The 15,932-nt window shown below is 42.9% G+C and overlaps 1 protein-coding gene across 1 annotated transcript; it reads right to left on the bottom strand.

Moving 5' to 3' along the window:
• Window positions 1-9,586: 9,586 nt before the first annotated feature.
• On the bottom strand, window positions 9,587-15,635 carry gata2b (GATA binding protein 2b). The gene is made up of 5 exons (XM_037252145.1): window positions 15,387-15,635; window positions 14,648-15,226; window positions 13,489-13,634; window positions 11,503-11,628; window positions 9,587-10,196 (listed from the first exon to the last, which is right to left on the bottom strand). The coding sequence occupies exons 1-5, from the start codon at window positions 15,607-15,609 to the stop codon at window positions 9,918-9,920; spliced, it is 1,353 nt and encodes a 450-aa protein (XP_037108040.1). The 5' UTR covers window positions 15,610-15,635; the 3' UTR covers window positions 9,587-9,917.
• Between the last annotated feature and the right edge of the window lie 297 nt (window positions 15,636-15,932).

Genomic DNA, 15,932 nt, shown 5'->3' on the forward strand with positions numbered 1-15,932 from the left:
CCGGTTGTGTTTGAGGATAAAAGTTCCCCCGATGATGTTTTTATTCAATATACTTTACAAGGCTAAGGATGCGCATCTCCCCTTTTGACTCAAAGCTGTCTCAGATGTTGACGGTCGTGCCGGGTTTGTTTTCGTTCTGCTTCGTGTGAGACATTAGGCTCGCTAGTGACCCTCGGGGTCAGCGAGAACACAGCCCTCAGCTCGCCGGGGTCAGCTTTGTTTGACGTCTGGAAATGTTCGGCCTGAAACTCAAAGCAGGCCCGTTAATCAAAGCTAATGCAACTTTGATGCCGCTGTATCTCCACTTCATTGAACCTCCATTACCTCGGCCCGGCTTCCTCATTCCGCGTCTCTGTCCTCCCTCCTTCCCCTGTTCGACTGGCTCCATTACCAGAAGCCCCCCGCTGCCGCCCCTTTCATTCATCCCGCTCCCCCTAGGCATCCTAAACCTCATTTGCACAGACATGTTTAGCCAGCACAGGAAGCAACCCATGCCCTTAACAAAATTACAGTCCAGCCAGCGAATGAGCCGCGGGGCCGGTCTGCGGGGACCAATCACAGAAGGTTCTCGGCCCTACCATTTCCTCATTTGAAAGGACAACGGGGGAGACTGAGAATGTGTACTTTTTTTTATCTATTCTGATGTCGTGCCTAACAGCTTTGGACCTGACCAGCGGCTCACCTCTGATGATGTGAACTAATGTGCTCCATTTCAGTTTTTCTATGCACTTCATGCGCCGCTTTGAATGATGTGAGCGATAAGGCTTGTAATGATGCTGATGTAAATGTAGCGAGCGCTGCGTTAACAGACTCAGGGTGCATGGCCGCGCTCTGATCGCTATCTCGGCGGCGCCTCAGTAATTTGGCTCTGAAGTTTGCTCTATTAATGGAACGCTGCTTTGCCTTTACCCTCTCGTGTCCTTTTCTTTCCGCATCCTGCGGTCCTCTTTGGGTTGGTACTCACCCGAAATATATATGTTCACAAAATTAGATACACCTACACTTGATAACGGCAACATTGCCTGTATTCACACTTGAATAGTATTCTAAATACATAAAAGTTATATTTGTGAAATCTTCCCAACAGAAAGTTTTTTTGCTGCTATTATGTGGAGTCGGAGTTCTCTGCTTGCACTCAATAAAGTTTACAGAAAAGAGAAGCTGTCAACTTGGTGTGTCCTTGGACACGCTTGTACAGAACTCCCACGAGCCATTAGCCGACGCAACACAGCCGGTGAGTAATGCTAAACTCTAAAGCTAATACTCGACTGCTAGCTAACTAGCCTGTAGCAGTGTTCGTTAGATTTCATACTGACACCCCAAATCCCCATTTGCTGGATTCAGGTGTAGCGAATGTTGTGTCTATTTAATGTTTCCAAAACATTCCCTGCTTTTATTTGTCATTATTTCTACCCAGCATGCCTCACACCTGCTCCATGGGAGCGTGCCTGTCTCTTTGAATCCTGTTAAATATTCCAAGGTGCTCTGCAAGCCTCCATTAAATGTCTGTTTCTGTATGCATCCAGGGCTGTAGAGGGGAAGCCATGTGAGATATCTCGCCATCCCTCATTCCAATCACCTCTCGCTGCATGCCCTCTGCTCAGGTAATTAACTTCTCCCTCCACCGGGCCCTCTCTGCTCCTTATCTGGACTCCATTCTGTTAAAACTATCAGGCTTCCTCGCCCACCGCCATGTCTAATTCCTCTGCTTGAAGGTGGGGAATAATCCAGGGCCAACACCTGCCCTCCGCCACTTCTTCTTCTTCTTCTTCTTCTTCTTCCATCACATCACTTTATTCCCGACACCCGCTCTACACCCTTCATCCCTCTCTTCTTGTTTTGTCCCCTCTTTTTTCAAAGAAAAAAAACCAAACAGGGCTTTTCGACCATTCCGTTCTCTCTGAATGGAGATTCAAGCGCATGTGATTGGATTAATTAAACGTGTTATCCCGATCTTTGAAAGGTAGACGTGATCCCTGTTCACTATATATCCCAATTAGCACTTTCCCTGTCTCTCGCTCTCTTTCTTTCACACACAGATTTACACACACACACATACAAGGTGAGCAAAGACAAGCTAAATCTTGGACTTTTTGAAACTGCTGGGGATTAAGGAAGAGATTGTAATTGCTTTTTTCCCTCCTCCTCCTCCAAAGGATCATTTGTATTGACGACTTGTTACTCCTCTGTGGCACACGGGGACGTCTCCGGACAAAGAGCCAATGAGACAAGACCAGGACGCTTCGGCACCAATTCGTGATGTAGGAAAAGGTAAACGTGGCCGTCAGATACGGGAGGAAAATAGAAAGACAAGCATGATCTTTGGCAGATAATCCTGAACCTTATTGAATGTCACAGCACTTCTCCTTCCGTCTTCTCTTTATATCCTTCTCTGGTTTCATGCGACTCAGTGTGTGGTAGCGCTCGCCCAGCTAGAGGCCAAGTGTTCGGTCTGTGTGTGCGTGCATGTGGGAGTATGTGTGCGTTTGTGCGCACGAGGATTTGTTCCAGATTGTGTGCGCTTTAACCCACATTGTTAAAAACTAAGCTCGACTCATCCCGGTAGAAGTGAAGCCATGCGGCAGTGACTTTTCCTGTGAAAGAATTATAGGTCTTCCTTTTTTAGTGTAAAAGGTTCATAGATTGGGTTTTGCGTCAATGCTAAACAATTATGATGCATAATTATTTCATTTTGTCAAATTAAAGACTGAATAAGATGGAGGGAGGAAATAAACAATTGTGAAATAGGATGACTGTCTGTCAAGTCCCCAATTGATTTAAAAAAAAAAAAAAGTAAGAGTGTCATATTATTGTCACAAACCAATTGTAATTTTTTTTTTTTAGGAAAGCAAGGTCAATAAAAATAAAAATCCTGGATTAGCACTTTTATGCAGATTTTTACCAAAACCCCTCGGCCACCCAGTGCACTAGAATAATAATCCACATTATCGTAAAATGAATCATATTTCCCCTTGTTAAAACCACAGCTATGAGGCAGCAGAACCACGTGATATCTCCTTCCTAATTACCAGATTAATTAATCAAAAAGTAATATTCAGGTATGGGAAGCAATAACCACTCATTTTATTTAGAACCGGCTCCCAGTAATTGTATTTGTAGAACTAGTTAGGTTGCATGACAATCCCACCCATCGATTAAAGCCGCTCTAATTGGCTCGGCTGCATGGGTGTAATTCGGCCAATGCGGTAGAGGAGAAAGCAGGGAGCAAGAGGAGGAGATAGGGGAAAGAAAGGACCAATGCTGCGATCCGGCCATAGGTAAGATCGCTTGAAGCGATCGAGACAGAAGAGCGTGGAGGTGAAGAAAATTTAAGCTCGCTGCCGGCGAGTTTGCTCTGATGCTCACCTTTCTTGGATGTGCCCCTGAGGGGGCTCCCGCAACTTTATGTCTGAATTAGAAAAGGAGTACTGTAAATATTTCCAAATGTTAAAAGCCAAATTGTCATAGTGGGTCATATATTGGGAATTTTACCTCCCCCACCCCCAAGGATACATTACAGATTAGTGTGTGCTAGATAAAATGAAGCTAAATTTAGTTTATGCAAAACAAGAAACAGTTTCTAACATACCGAGATAATAAAATACTTTGTTATCTGATGTTTCCAAAAGAGGAAAACCAGATAAAGCCACAGATGTCAGTGAAGCTTTTGCATGATTCGCATCCCGTGCGCACACGTGTCTGACAGGCGTCCACATGGCAACACTTGGATAACCTCAATGAAGCAAAAATAACTGGACATTTCAAAGCAGGCATGTAGGAATTATGCAAAATGAATTTTACTATTTTTTTAATTGTACAAATATTGTGTCTGCAAATAAGATGTGCGCAAATAATTATTCAACCAGTAATTGGACTCATTATTATTCATACTGTATAAACCAGACTGTGTAAATTTCTGAACTGATGCTAGCTCTTTGTTAATCGAGGACGACTTCAGGAAAGAATGCATGACTAATCTCGTCTCTTACCTATACGGGTCCCGTCCCTCCTTATCGCTTTCCTATACGTTTCCACATGCGTACTCAGTTTAACAAGCAGCCCTGTGTAAAATGACCCATCATGGACCGGCAGCTTTGTTGGCATGACAAAGCATGCGGCGAGCACTCAAATAACAAATTACGGTGTTGCATAAAACTGCCGCCACTGTTTGTGAGAGCTGACAGTGACTTTCTCAGAGTTAGTGCAATGACTCAATCAATTCATAAATACAATCAATTACAATTCCCTTTCTAAAGAGGTCTCACCTTGGACAAAGTGTAACGAAATAATTTGTTTTGGATAGGTCCTGTGCTGCCCCTCTGGGCCTGTTTCATTGTGTCTAAGTGGATTAGCATAGACAGACAGTGATGGAGCCAGAAGGAGATTAATGCTATTAGTACCTGCACACGGAGCAGCACTGATCAATTGTCAATCCAAATGTATTTTGGCCAAGACTCACTGGTGATAAAGACTTTGAAATGAACAGCACTTTGCCCTCCACGTGATAAGCATTTCTCAAAGGGCAGAGCGTTCCCGATCCGAAGGAGAGACTTCACTTAACTTGTATGAGTGTTATTGATAATCAATTTACTGATGGAATCTGATCAGAAAACGGCTTTGCATCGAGCATCATCGAGCTAGAATATAGGCTAAAGAGATTTTTTTCGTTCCCAGCATAATTTGGCGGTATCCGTTTCCTGGAAGAAATTCCAATGTAGAGAAATCCCATGGACAAAAAAAAGGAGAATATGCGATTTGCAATCTCTTGTGTGTCCCACCATCGCGATAACCTTCGTGTCTGGCCTCCATTATCTTCTAAAAGAGGACATCATTGGATTAAGTGCTGGCCCAAACATCTGATATGTAACGGATACCTGACATTATTAATTACTACTAAGTACAATTACAGTAGAAGAGAAAATGGGAATAACACAAACAGTAATGGACCTTGATTTTTTTGGGGCATAACCATTTCCGCGAATGACAGTAGTTTGTGTTTCTCAAATGTGACGTAATGTTGTGGTTTGTCTGTGTTTAGCATTACATGCATTTTAAAGCAAGGTTGCCTGTTAGCTTAGATTCAATTGCAAATCAGTGACCTTTTAGCCAAAAAACGACATTGCTTGAAATAAACCATAATGATTTCTTCACTATTGTTATGTCTCAAAGGTGTGATTGGTATATTATGCCATTAGTCTGAAAGCAGCTGCCGGAGCGTTTGAAAGGAATCGTCGATGAAGATGTTCCTGCGCAAAGCGGAGTCTGGAACACAGTGCAAGTGTTGCCGTTCATTTGTCACGAGATGGATTGCAGTCATTGCGAGCAAAAGCTTTTCATTTGACTCCGGTGTGGTAATTAGGTTTCAATTGGCTGTGCTCACTAAGAGGAATGGGTAATGAAGTTAGCCGACGCACGGGGGCTGCGTGTGTGTGGAGAGGCGCCGGGAGTAGTTTGGGTCAGTACATTTAACAGTCTGCCTCTTATACTCTAATTCATTGTGTAATGCTGTTTATTGTGCGTATCGCGGGCCTTTTATGCTCCCGTTAAGTGGGCCCGGCACATTACTGTAATGGGGATGAGGCATGAAAACACTGAAACCTGAGCTAGCGCCTCTCCTTGACTTCCTCCTCTCATGTCTTTATAATATTCCTCTCATAACGCTACTTCCGTCCCATTGGTTGGTCACGTCCCCGACGTCTCCTTGCCGTGATGTCCAAACTGTGTTGATGTCATTAATGGCAGAGGACAGAACGTAGAAGTGTCAAGTTACCCGGCAAGGAGAGCGCAAGACAGGATGTGTGGCTCAAGTGAGCTGTTAAAGAAAGCGATGATAATTAATTGCATCAAATGAGTCTTGTGTGCACATTATGGACATGTGGTCATGTGACTAAAATGAATTGTGTGGACACTGTGGGCTGAGCTACTGTATATGATTTGTGTGTGTGTGCGCGCGTGTGTGCTTGAGGCAGTGGGCACATTAGCCACATGACGACCTCGTCGTGACCCCTGAGAAGCGTGTAGGCGCCGGGTTCAGTCTGACTCTTGTCACATGATCCCCTGAAGCCCCCCCCCCCACCCATCAAAACCTCCATTATTCACAATGGAGTATTAATCTGAACAACACACACACATGCATACGCACACATTTCGGCAAGGAAATATGACCAAATAAAATAAAATAGAAACTCATCTTTGGAATCTTAGACCTTTCATACGAGTTGAGCTCAGGCCTCACGAATGATAGAAAGAGTCGCTGACCATGGAAATGACCTCTGACTCAAGTCGATAGGGTTCAAGTACGTATGAAAGTTAACCTCGACCAATCAACAGCAGTGTAAAAAAGGAGAAAAACAGATTAGTATTTATTTGTTGATAGAATGTTGCATAAAAAAAATCAAGACGAGGTGTCAAAGCCACAAATGGTGTCACTCAATCCACATTGTTGCTGCAGTGTGTGGCTCAAGGCGATGGTTCATGGAAGGAAGGCTTTTCTGAGATAACAATAAAAAGGACAATGTGAGGGTGAGCACTTTGATCCTGTGTGTTACACTAAAGATCAAGTTTAGAGGAGCTCCGAAGATCATTTCACTCTTGACTATAAACTGAGTGAGTGTGTCAAATATGTCATATTGTTATGTACAGGTGTATGCTAATACTGTAATTGAGTCAACATGTTTATGAAAGTGACATTGTGTGGAGGCTTCTTGACTTGCAGCAGTTGTGAATTCCGAACAGTGATTTGTGTCCAAACCACAAGTCTCTGCTGAGGATGACAAAACATCCTTCTTATATCGCCGCCGTAAAGCGGACAATACAACAGGGTGTTGTTGGTCAGCGCAACAATGGCACTGAAATGAAAGATGTGAAGAATCTAGTGTGGACAGATGAAGGGGGAGGGGCTTCCAGTGCAGCAGTAGTAGAAGCTACAGGTGAGAGGGATCCGTGTCTGTCTTTTCTTTTATCGCCACTCTTTCTCCTCTCAGCGCTCACGTCGATGTCTCCAGTTTCCATTGGCCCCGTTTCCATCACTCGACCCCTCGCCCCACCTACGTGTGTGAAAGTTGTTGTTTCATCTTCACACAATGCTGCGAAGCAATACAAGATGGCTTGCGTTCCTTTTTTGATCAAATGTCATAAAATGGCAATCCTGCATACAAAATGCTTGATGTATAAAATATACGTCAGAGATGTGGAGGGGTTACGATGCCACGCAGTTTGGAAATTATAAACAGTATAGAAAAAAAAAGCAATAAAAAGGAGAGGAAATGAAAAGCAGCTTGATGGCGGAAGATGATAAGTCATGCAGTTGTCACAAAGGCAGTCAGCTCAAAGTGAGAAGGAGGACGTCACAGCTCGATTCTTGCCATCACATGCAAATGTGTTTGACGTACAGTACTACGATTGTCCCAGTTCAGTGTAGCAATATGGATTTGCACCATTATCTGAATCTTCTTACTGATTTACAGCCAACCTTTCACTTATTAAAACCAACCACATAAGTACAGATGGGAAAAATTGATTAACCTCTTAAGAAAGAACTACTGTGCTATTTTGATACTGTTCGACAATTGGAATAAATTTGTCTGCTGCTTCATGTATCGCTGGATATCATTGCACGACATGAATTTAGGATCGTGACAGTACATCTCTTTACCGGCCTAGATATGTCGCCGCTCAGATTTCCTGAGGGCTGAGCCTTGGGCTTTTTGTCAACTGTGTTATAAGATAGTGGACAAAGACGCCCAGTCCCAAGGGGCTCACACACACACACTCGCAGGACTTTGGCCGAGTGAAACACCGTGCACCGCCTCCCTCTCGGCGCGACTCTCCCTCCTCCTGTCAGCGGTGCAAGCGACAGGAGAAAAGAGGTGATTGTTCGGAAACAAGAGGGATAAATTTGTCTGCCTCGGACAGGTGAAGAAAAGCGGTCTGAAAGGGACTTGTCAGTGGATGTGACTTGGGTGGTTTGAGAGTGTCCCACTTTCCAGTGGGAATGCTCTGTGTCAACTTCTTCTGTGACTGTACTTTCATGAGCAGAGCTCGCTTTCACAGTCACTGTCCAATTTAAAACTTAAGTTCAAGACTGTTGGCTTTAAATAATCAGGAAACACCATGTATTGTTCAGATGAAACCCAGGTGCAGCAAATACAGTCAAAACAGTAGGGGTCCCAAAATGGAACCCTGTGGTACACCATACAACAGCGATGGCATTTACTAGACCACTTCAAGTTTGTAATTAAGCCCGGCGGCTTATCTGTGGAGATCAAAGTTCTGTGTATTCATTTGTTGTGTGGGACATTTTTCATAAAGCTTTCTTTCTCTCGCCCTTTCTTGTTGTGTGGTTTTGGTATTACTGTATTCAGATCCTAGCAAAGACTTAACCTTTGTGTACTGCCACCCAAATGTCACTGAAACTCGGCCCAGTTTGTGCAGTTAATGGCGCTTTAGAGTCTCCTGCTGCTGGATAGGAAACAGTTACTTCATAGTTGGGATTGGACCTTAATTACCCCAGGGGAAGTGATACGGATATTCTAGAAATCAAGGGTCATTTGGTCATTTCGGCATAGTAATTGTTTCTAACCACTCCCTCTTCCTTTTCCGGGGTATATTCTCATTTCTAATTCTCCAAGATAAGATGTTGAGTGTGAATAATAGTATTTGATCTTTCTGATGGTTTGATGTGTCCTGGACATTGTTTTGCGATTCAGGACGCACTGTATCGTTTGTCCGTTGTGTCCTGAAAGTCTCAGAGAAGAAAAAGGTGCCCTTCTTTCATCCATTATCATTTCATCATTTTTCTTCTGCTACTTCACTTCTCTAAAATCATTCCTGACTTTGTCACGGAGTTCAATAATTGAGTTAGCTGGAAAAACAAATGGAACGAACAGGGAGGATGTGTGTACAAAGTTGTACGCTGGAAATATGAAGATTGCTTATGAGCTGATTTACAATGGCCACCCAGTCCCAAAGTTACTCTTTCCGTTCTTTCTAAAAGTGCCTCCTTGTTTTGCTTTGTCATGTTTTTGGAGAGGGGGGGACGTGACATTTTAATTGTGTCTATGAATAATTCCAAGAGCAATGTGGGAGGGCCCAGAAGAAAGACGGAATAAGTGCTTTTAGGGTCAAGGGTCGGGGAAATGTTGAGGGGCGACCATGCGCTGCACTTGAGTTGAACTGTGTCATCATGCAAGCTTCCCGCTTGCATATTTGTCTTATTTGTTTGGGCTTGTATTTTTCTCATGTTTGACCTCAGTATGGTGTGAGAGTTTTTTTTTTTTTTGGTGCTATTTTTGTTGGGATGTGACAATGAAGTTTTAAGTGCCAGATAGAAGAAGCAGATACGTTTGAAGTTGATATCTTTATTTCATGAGTATAAATGATGACCAGGTCAGAAGAAAGCGCTTTAGCTAAAAAATATAGTCAGAACGGGGACAACATAATATAATCAAGGAACAAAGCAGAGAAAATAAATTATCTGAATAGCAATAATTATAATAACAGTAATTACAATTAACAATGTCAATCATAAAGCATTTTTTGTTTGTTTGCTTAGTATTTTGTAATTTTCTGTGATGACAAAAAACAATTCCAGCATTTATTTTTAATGTAATGTAACAAAGTTCATCACCTTCTTCTATACAATATTCACAGTTACTATAAACATATCCGCACCAACTGAACCACAATGCTGTCATGTTGTCAATCCGTTGAAGTCAGAAGCTTTGACATATTTTTTTTTTCTTTTACCGTGCGTGTTTGCGTGTGTGTGTGTTTTCTATCGGGCCGACAGGAAGTATGTCTGTCTGCCTCCGTTAAGAGTTAGGTACCTCGAGGTTGGCCTTATTTCATACCGTTTGCATAATCAATCAGAATCACTCAAATGTCTTTACATAGTGTGTCGTCCAACGTGACCCGCCTCAGCCCATGGCCGTCACCATGTTGGAGTGGTGCGGGTGGCCAAAGGAAGGGTGTATCGGGGTGGGAGTGGGCAGCATGTGTCCGGCATGGCTGAAAGGGCCCAAGTGGCTCATGGACATGTGTCCTGCCAGGGAGCTGAAACTAGAGTTCTTGTCATGGAGACTCTTGGTAAACTCCTCGTAACTCTCGCTGCTTCGCTTGACCTTTTTGGACTTGCTGGACATTTTCCTGTTTCGTGTCTGTATTCCTTCTTTTTTCATGGTCAGGGGGCGGTTCACCTGTTGGGGTAAAAGGGGGGTTTTGTTAGTGGTGGAGTTAAGTACAATAAATTGTCACAGCTAAAAGGTCCCTCTTAAAATAGTATTAAAACCCAAAACAGAATTAGTTCGGTGAGAAGTGTGTTATTGCCAAAATGTAATGCCCGTCTTTTCATATCAGAAAAAAAGGCTAGTTTTTCGACAATATACTCACACACAACAAATCAAATCCTTAATGGCTGAGCCCATTTGTACTCAGTTGCTAACCAAAACAGCAGTACCAAATAATATTGTGTTTCAGTTGAATAAAAGCTTTGAAAATAAACATGTTCTATGAAGGAAAATAGCATTTTTGTCACAGCTACGCCAACCTCAGGGGTTCCAGCAATCTGTAATGTTCTTGGCAGCTGTAAAAATAGCATGTCATATCACGTGAGCAAAAACAAACATTTCCGGGTATCCAGCTCGGGTTGCCAACAAGCCATACCAACACTGTCTATATGTAGCCTATATTGGGTTTTACAGTAATGCTTAACCATACTGATCATTTCAAATGTACCTGTGGCTAAAAAGTGAAGCGTTGAGAGTCTCTGTCCTTAATTGCATTGTAGCTAAATTTTCTTTATTCGATTCACTGATTAATAGTCAAAATAGTCAAGATTAATCGATGATCACAATAATTGTTACTTTCATCCCTCATTTCTGTTTGGAGGATTAAACTACCTCACTGACTAGCAGATGTTTCCTCTCTTTGTATTATAGCGTAGCTACAGCGTCAAGGGAAATCTGATTCTTAATAAAAATAATAGCGTAGTATATGTGGCGCCTCAAAAGGTTACCCCCGACAGTTTTTTTTTTTGTTGCAGTAGTTTGTGCTTTTGCGATAGTTAATCACCTGAGCTGTGTGTGTGTTGATTTTTTTGTCTTTTTTTTCTATGATTGACCACTATAGTCATGTTTGGCTGCATCACTTGGTGGCGGTGGGCCCAAGTGTTACCTTTCACCAAGCATCACTTCTCTAAGCTGTTGTGAATTTAGACGTGGCCGTCTTAATGCTATTCATACGGATCTAAGCCTTGTGGTTTCACTCAATAGCAGTCGGACCATTGTGACTCTCAGGGGACTAAACCATGGAAACAATAAAGCACAAAAGGACAGAGCAGCTTCAAGTCCAAGCGGTGTGCGTGCGGGTCAAACAACTCTCACTCTCCCCTTGCTGCCTCGTTAGCCTGAACAATCAGTGAAACCTGCCCCGCTCACTTCCCGACTACTGGACCCTGTCGGCTTTGTGCGGGCCCAACCTGGCGATCAGCACTCTGAGACTTACATTATGCAGCTTGTAATAGAGGCCGCAGGCGTTGCACACTGGATCTCCATTAGCGTTGCGCCGCCAGAGCGTTGTGGTGGTCGTCTGACAGTTGGCGCAACAGGTGCCTGCTCGTCTGGCTGAAGACTGCAAAGAGCGGCAATGATGTTAATGTTTGCATTCCTCGTTTGTATGTTTGTTTGCAGGACTCGACTACATCAGTGATGAAGATATTCATCTTATTCTTGCAGTGCTGGAAAAACCCAAACGTTTTCACAACACGGAAGCTGGAACTAAAATTGGTGCCAACGTAATTTTTCCAAAATTATCAAAAACACTCCTAATGATATTAAATTAACCTTTCTGCGTTAAGACTCGGCTGTAAAAATAAAGTTGGGTGAACTCAACTGCTTGCTTTGTTGGGCTAACATCATTGGCATAAATGTCAATAAGGCATCATTTAAAGTTAAATTACTGTTTCAGCCCAGCCCTTTATTTTTTTTAATACTTATTCACCTGTACACCTCCTTTTTATTTGCTTAACTATTCACATTAATTATGAATATGCAGGTTCAGTTCAATGTGCACCACATATAAAGGAAGTAAATATTTCAAACAACAGGCAAAACAACGCTCAGTATGTTGCGCAACGTTCCTAATCTTCTCAATTCGTTTTAAACGGTGCTTTTTGCGCCACGGATAACACGAGAGTGCTTGACCACTCTAAAAATGAGGTCTGAGTCTATTTAGGAGGTCGAGGGAGGAAACAGACGCTAGGCCCGCCGCTTTATCTGGACCGGTCAGATATCCGGATAGGAAACAACTGAAAGGCTGCTGCCACCGAACACAAGAGTCACTGCTGAGCCATACGGAAACCGGGCCTGATATATGGGCTCTATACGCTATTATTGATAAAACGTGTTGAAGTCATATATTTTGCATCAATCACAAAGCTGTTTTCATACATTGTTTTACACTGTGTGGAATAATTGAGATGAAGAATTCAGATGATTCAATGTCGACATGTGCACAGCCACACAATTTTGATCACTGCAGGTAAACAAATTCTCAGAGGTTATCCATTCGTGAGAACACGAAATGCACCCTTTTGTCATGCTATAAATTTTAAAATAGTTTAAATTCGAAGTTGCTCCTTTTTCCGTCAACATACTATAGTTAATCACGATCAAGCAACACCTTAAAAATGTGAACAGCATAAATAACTGCACATAGCATAGTAGGCCTAAGTGTTTATCATAAATGAGGCAAAGGTTCGTACAATGCATTTATAGTCTTTATAAAATTACCTAAAAATATTAATGATTAAATTAAAATATATTACACAGGTTGAATGTAAAAAAATTATTGTTGAAAATATATTTCTAAAAGATGATATTCAAATGTATTGAGGTTTTACAAGTTAAATAATACTGAATTTTACTGCAAAAAAAAATAATTACTGCACCGATATGCAAATTTCTGACATTTAATTCCGTGGGTTTTCACGTCCCATCGCTGGTCCTCATACCACACTTTGGGAATCATTAGTCTGTCACGTACTTGGCTTGGATGTTTTCTTCACGACTACTTGAATCTCTGAACCATGCCTTGTTGTTTTTGACTTTGTTTGAACAGGCATCTTTCTTTTCCAAACAAAGCATGGAACCTTGTCTAAAGCATCACAGACGCTCGACGCGAGTCTTCTCAGTAAACCACATGAAAATAAAATCGTGATGTCATATTAAAAGTGGCTCCCCGCCTGGCCGTTATGAGGGGCGCTATCAGCGGCGGTATCAGAAGTAGCAGTAATAATGATAGCAGAAACAAGCGGCGAGGTCTCGCTCGGCTGACATCTTGAGCTAGAGGAGCAAGAGGTGACCTCCGGACACAATTCCTGGAAACTCTTTGGGAAAATATAACTTTCCTGGAATTGTGTTTTCCCTCCCCCCCTCTCAAGCCAACACTCGTATTTACTACTCCCACAAGACAAACACAGTGGGGACTCACCAGTCTGCGTTTGGGCTTGATGAGTGGTCGGTTCTGGCCGTTCATCTTGTGGTACAGCCCGCAGGCATTGCACAGGTAGTGTCCGGTGCTGTCCCGTCTCCACAAAGGCGTGGATGTGGCGCCGCAGTTCACACACTCTCGGCCCTCTGAAGGAAACACACACGTATTCTTTTGAGATTCAAGTTGATCAAAATACAATACATGCAAAGAGCTTTTTTTTTTTTAAACTCAAACTACACCACCAGTGAACAAACGATTATTTGTGCTGATTATGCACCAGTGGAATAAATTAAGTCATGTACGATACCATTTTTGCCATCGTGTTTTATAAATAATTTATAAATTATAAATACAAATAACTGAAGAAACACGTGATAAATGCATTGTAATGTTGTAGTACAAGATAATATAAATACAGGTAATCAATTATGAATTTCCTAAAATAAAACGTTAATCAAATAATAACCAGGAACAACGTAGGATAGTATTAAAGACTTGTTTAAAGCAACATCTGAGGTTTTGGGACGTTGTGTGTACCAGATCTTGGATGCAGTTGAACTGAAGCCAGCTCAGAAGTAATTACAGAGTCACGGTTAACAAAAGAGGATTATTGTCAGTGTTCAGCCATGAGTGCAGCCTCATGCTTAATAATCATTTTTCTTTTCTTTTTCAGGAAAGACTGTTATTGTTATTGTCCAATTTAAGAAATGATATTATTTTACTGCCAAAAGCTGGCCATTTTAAACTCTTTAAAATCAAGATGCACTAAAATTAATAAATCGGGCCACATTTGACTGATGCAAATTGATTTTATGGACTGTTGGGAATAGAGCTAAAATAACAACAATCCTATTTAGCTTTTGGCAGTAATTTTGCTCATCAACAAAAGTGTATTTTATTACGCTCTTTTTTAATTTTTAAACCATATAATTTAATGAGCTTATTTTTGTCTGTCTTAAGCGGATTTACTAACCACTATATTCTTTGCGAAACAAAGAAAATGTCAAATAATGATGCTGTAGACATATTTAAGTTTCTTCTAAATTCAAATGATGGAAATTGAAAGCGTTTAGTAATATTAACTGCGTCACATTTTTGCACAATTACCGGGTAGTGAATTTATATGATTTTTTTTTTTTTTTCTTTTCATGCGACTCACCGGTGCAGGACCGAGTCTTGCCTTTGCCCTTGGTGCTGAAGCCGGTGGAAGCCCCGAGGAGGCTGCCCGGGTGAAAGAGACTGCCACCGTATTCGTGAGCCGAAGGCAGCGAGTAGGTAGGATACGTCGGTATGGGGTGGTGGGTGGCGGCGCTCTGAGCGCCCATGGGGGCCAGACTGCTTCTCATCGAGCTCGAACCCTCCATCTTCATCCCCTCAGAAAATGAAACGTGGTATTTGATACATTCCTTCTCGTCCATTCTCGGCGAGGTGGCCCCCGGGTCTGGCGAGACGTCCTTGGGCGGCGTCGGGGGGAAAGTGTACAGGTGCGGACTGGAGTGGGACGGCGGCGTGAGCGAGCTTGCAGAGGCCGCGTTCGACGTGCCGCTGCACGGATAGACCGCCGACAGGCCTCCGGGGGACGCGGAGCCCGGGTGGTGCAGGCTAGGCTTGCTGAAGGGGCTCACGGCCCACGCGTTGTGGTGGTGGGCCGACAGAGCCGCTTTGCTCCCGTCCAGCCATGAGATCCCGGGGCTGTGGATGAGATGAGGCCGGCACACCTGAGTCCCCGTCAGGCGAGCTGTCGGGGGGGAAAGTGGCGGTGAAAACATGCACACTGAGATGGATTGTGACAAGTCGTCAATGTATCTGAATTTATTACATTATGGTGCATTTGCTATGAATATACGATGCATGTCAACGGGACTGATTGTTGCGATTATTTTGCATCTGTAACCTACCGTGCGCCTGGCTGTACACTCTGGCCCTGGCAGGGTTGTGGTAGTACGGGTTTCCCTGAGAGTCCAGGTGGTTAAAGAAGACATCCACCTCGTCCGGGGGCAGCAGCTGGGTGGACGGCTCCATGTAGTTGTGGCCCAGGCTGGGATGGTGCGTGTCCGGGTGCTGGCCGTTCAGCACGGCGTGAGGGTGCATCCAGCGGGGCTGATCAGCCGCCACATCCATCTTCTGCTTACGTCGCTGGAGGTCGCTTATTATTAATAATATGATTTAATGGATAGCCAGATATATCATCCAAAGAGGGAAAAACACGCAGGATTGTGGAGGAAATGTCTTTTCGCTCTGTTCTTCAAAAGATCTCCGCACTGGCCATTTGCGGTGAATCACTATTTTTGTTTGCTGTCATCCGAATTCAATTCAACTTCTTTCGTGCACATGGAGTCCAAACCTGCAGTAAACAAATGCAATTATTAACATTTTTGCATGGGAAAAAAAAGATGATCAGCATTCGCTGTTGAAGTATACTCACATGCACAAACTTTGTACTT

The sequence above is a fragment of the Syngnathus acus genome, chromosome 5, assembly GCF_901709675.1.
Source record: "Syngnathus acus chromosome 5, fSynAcu1.2, whole genome shotgun sequence".
NCBI lineage: Eukaryota > Metazoa > Chordata > Actinopteri > Syngnathiformes > Syngnathidae > Syngnathus > Syngnathus acus.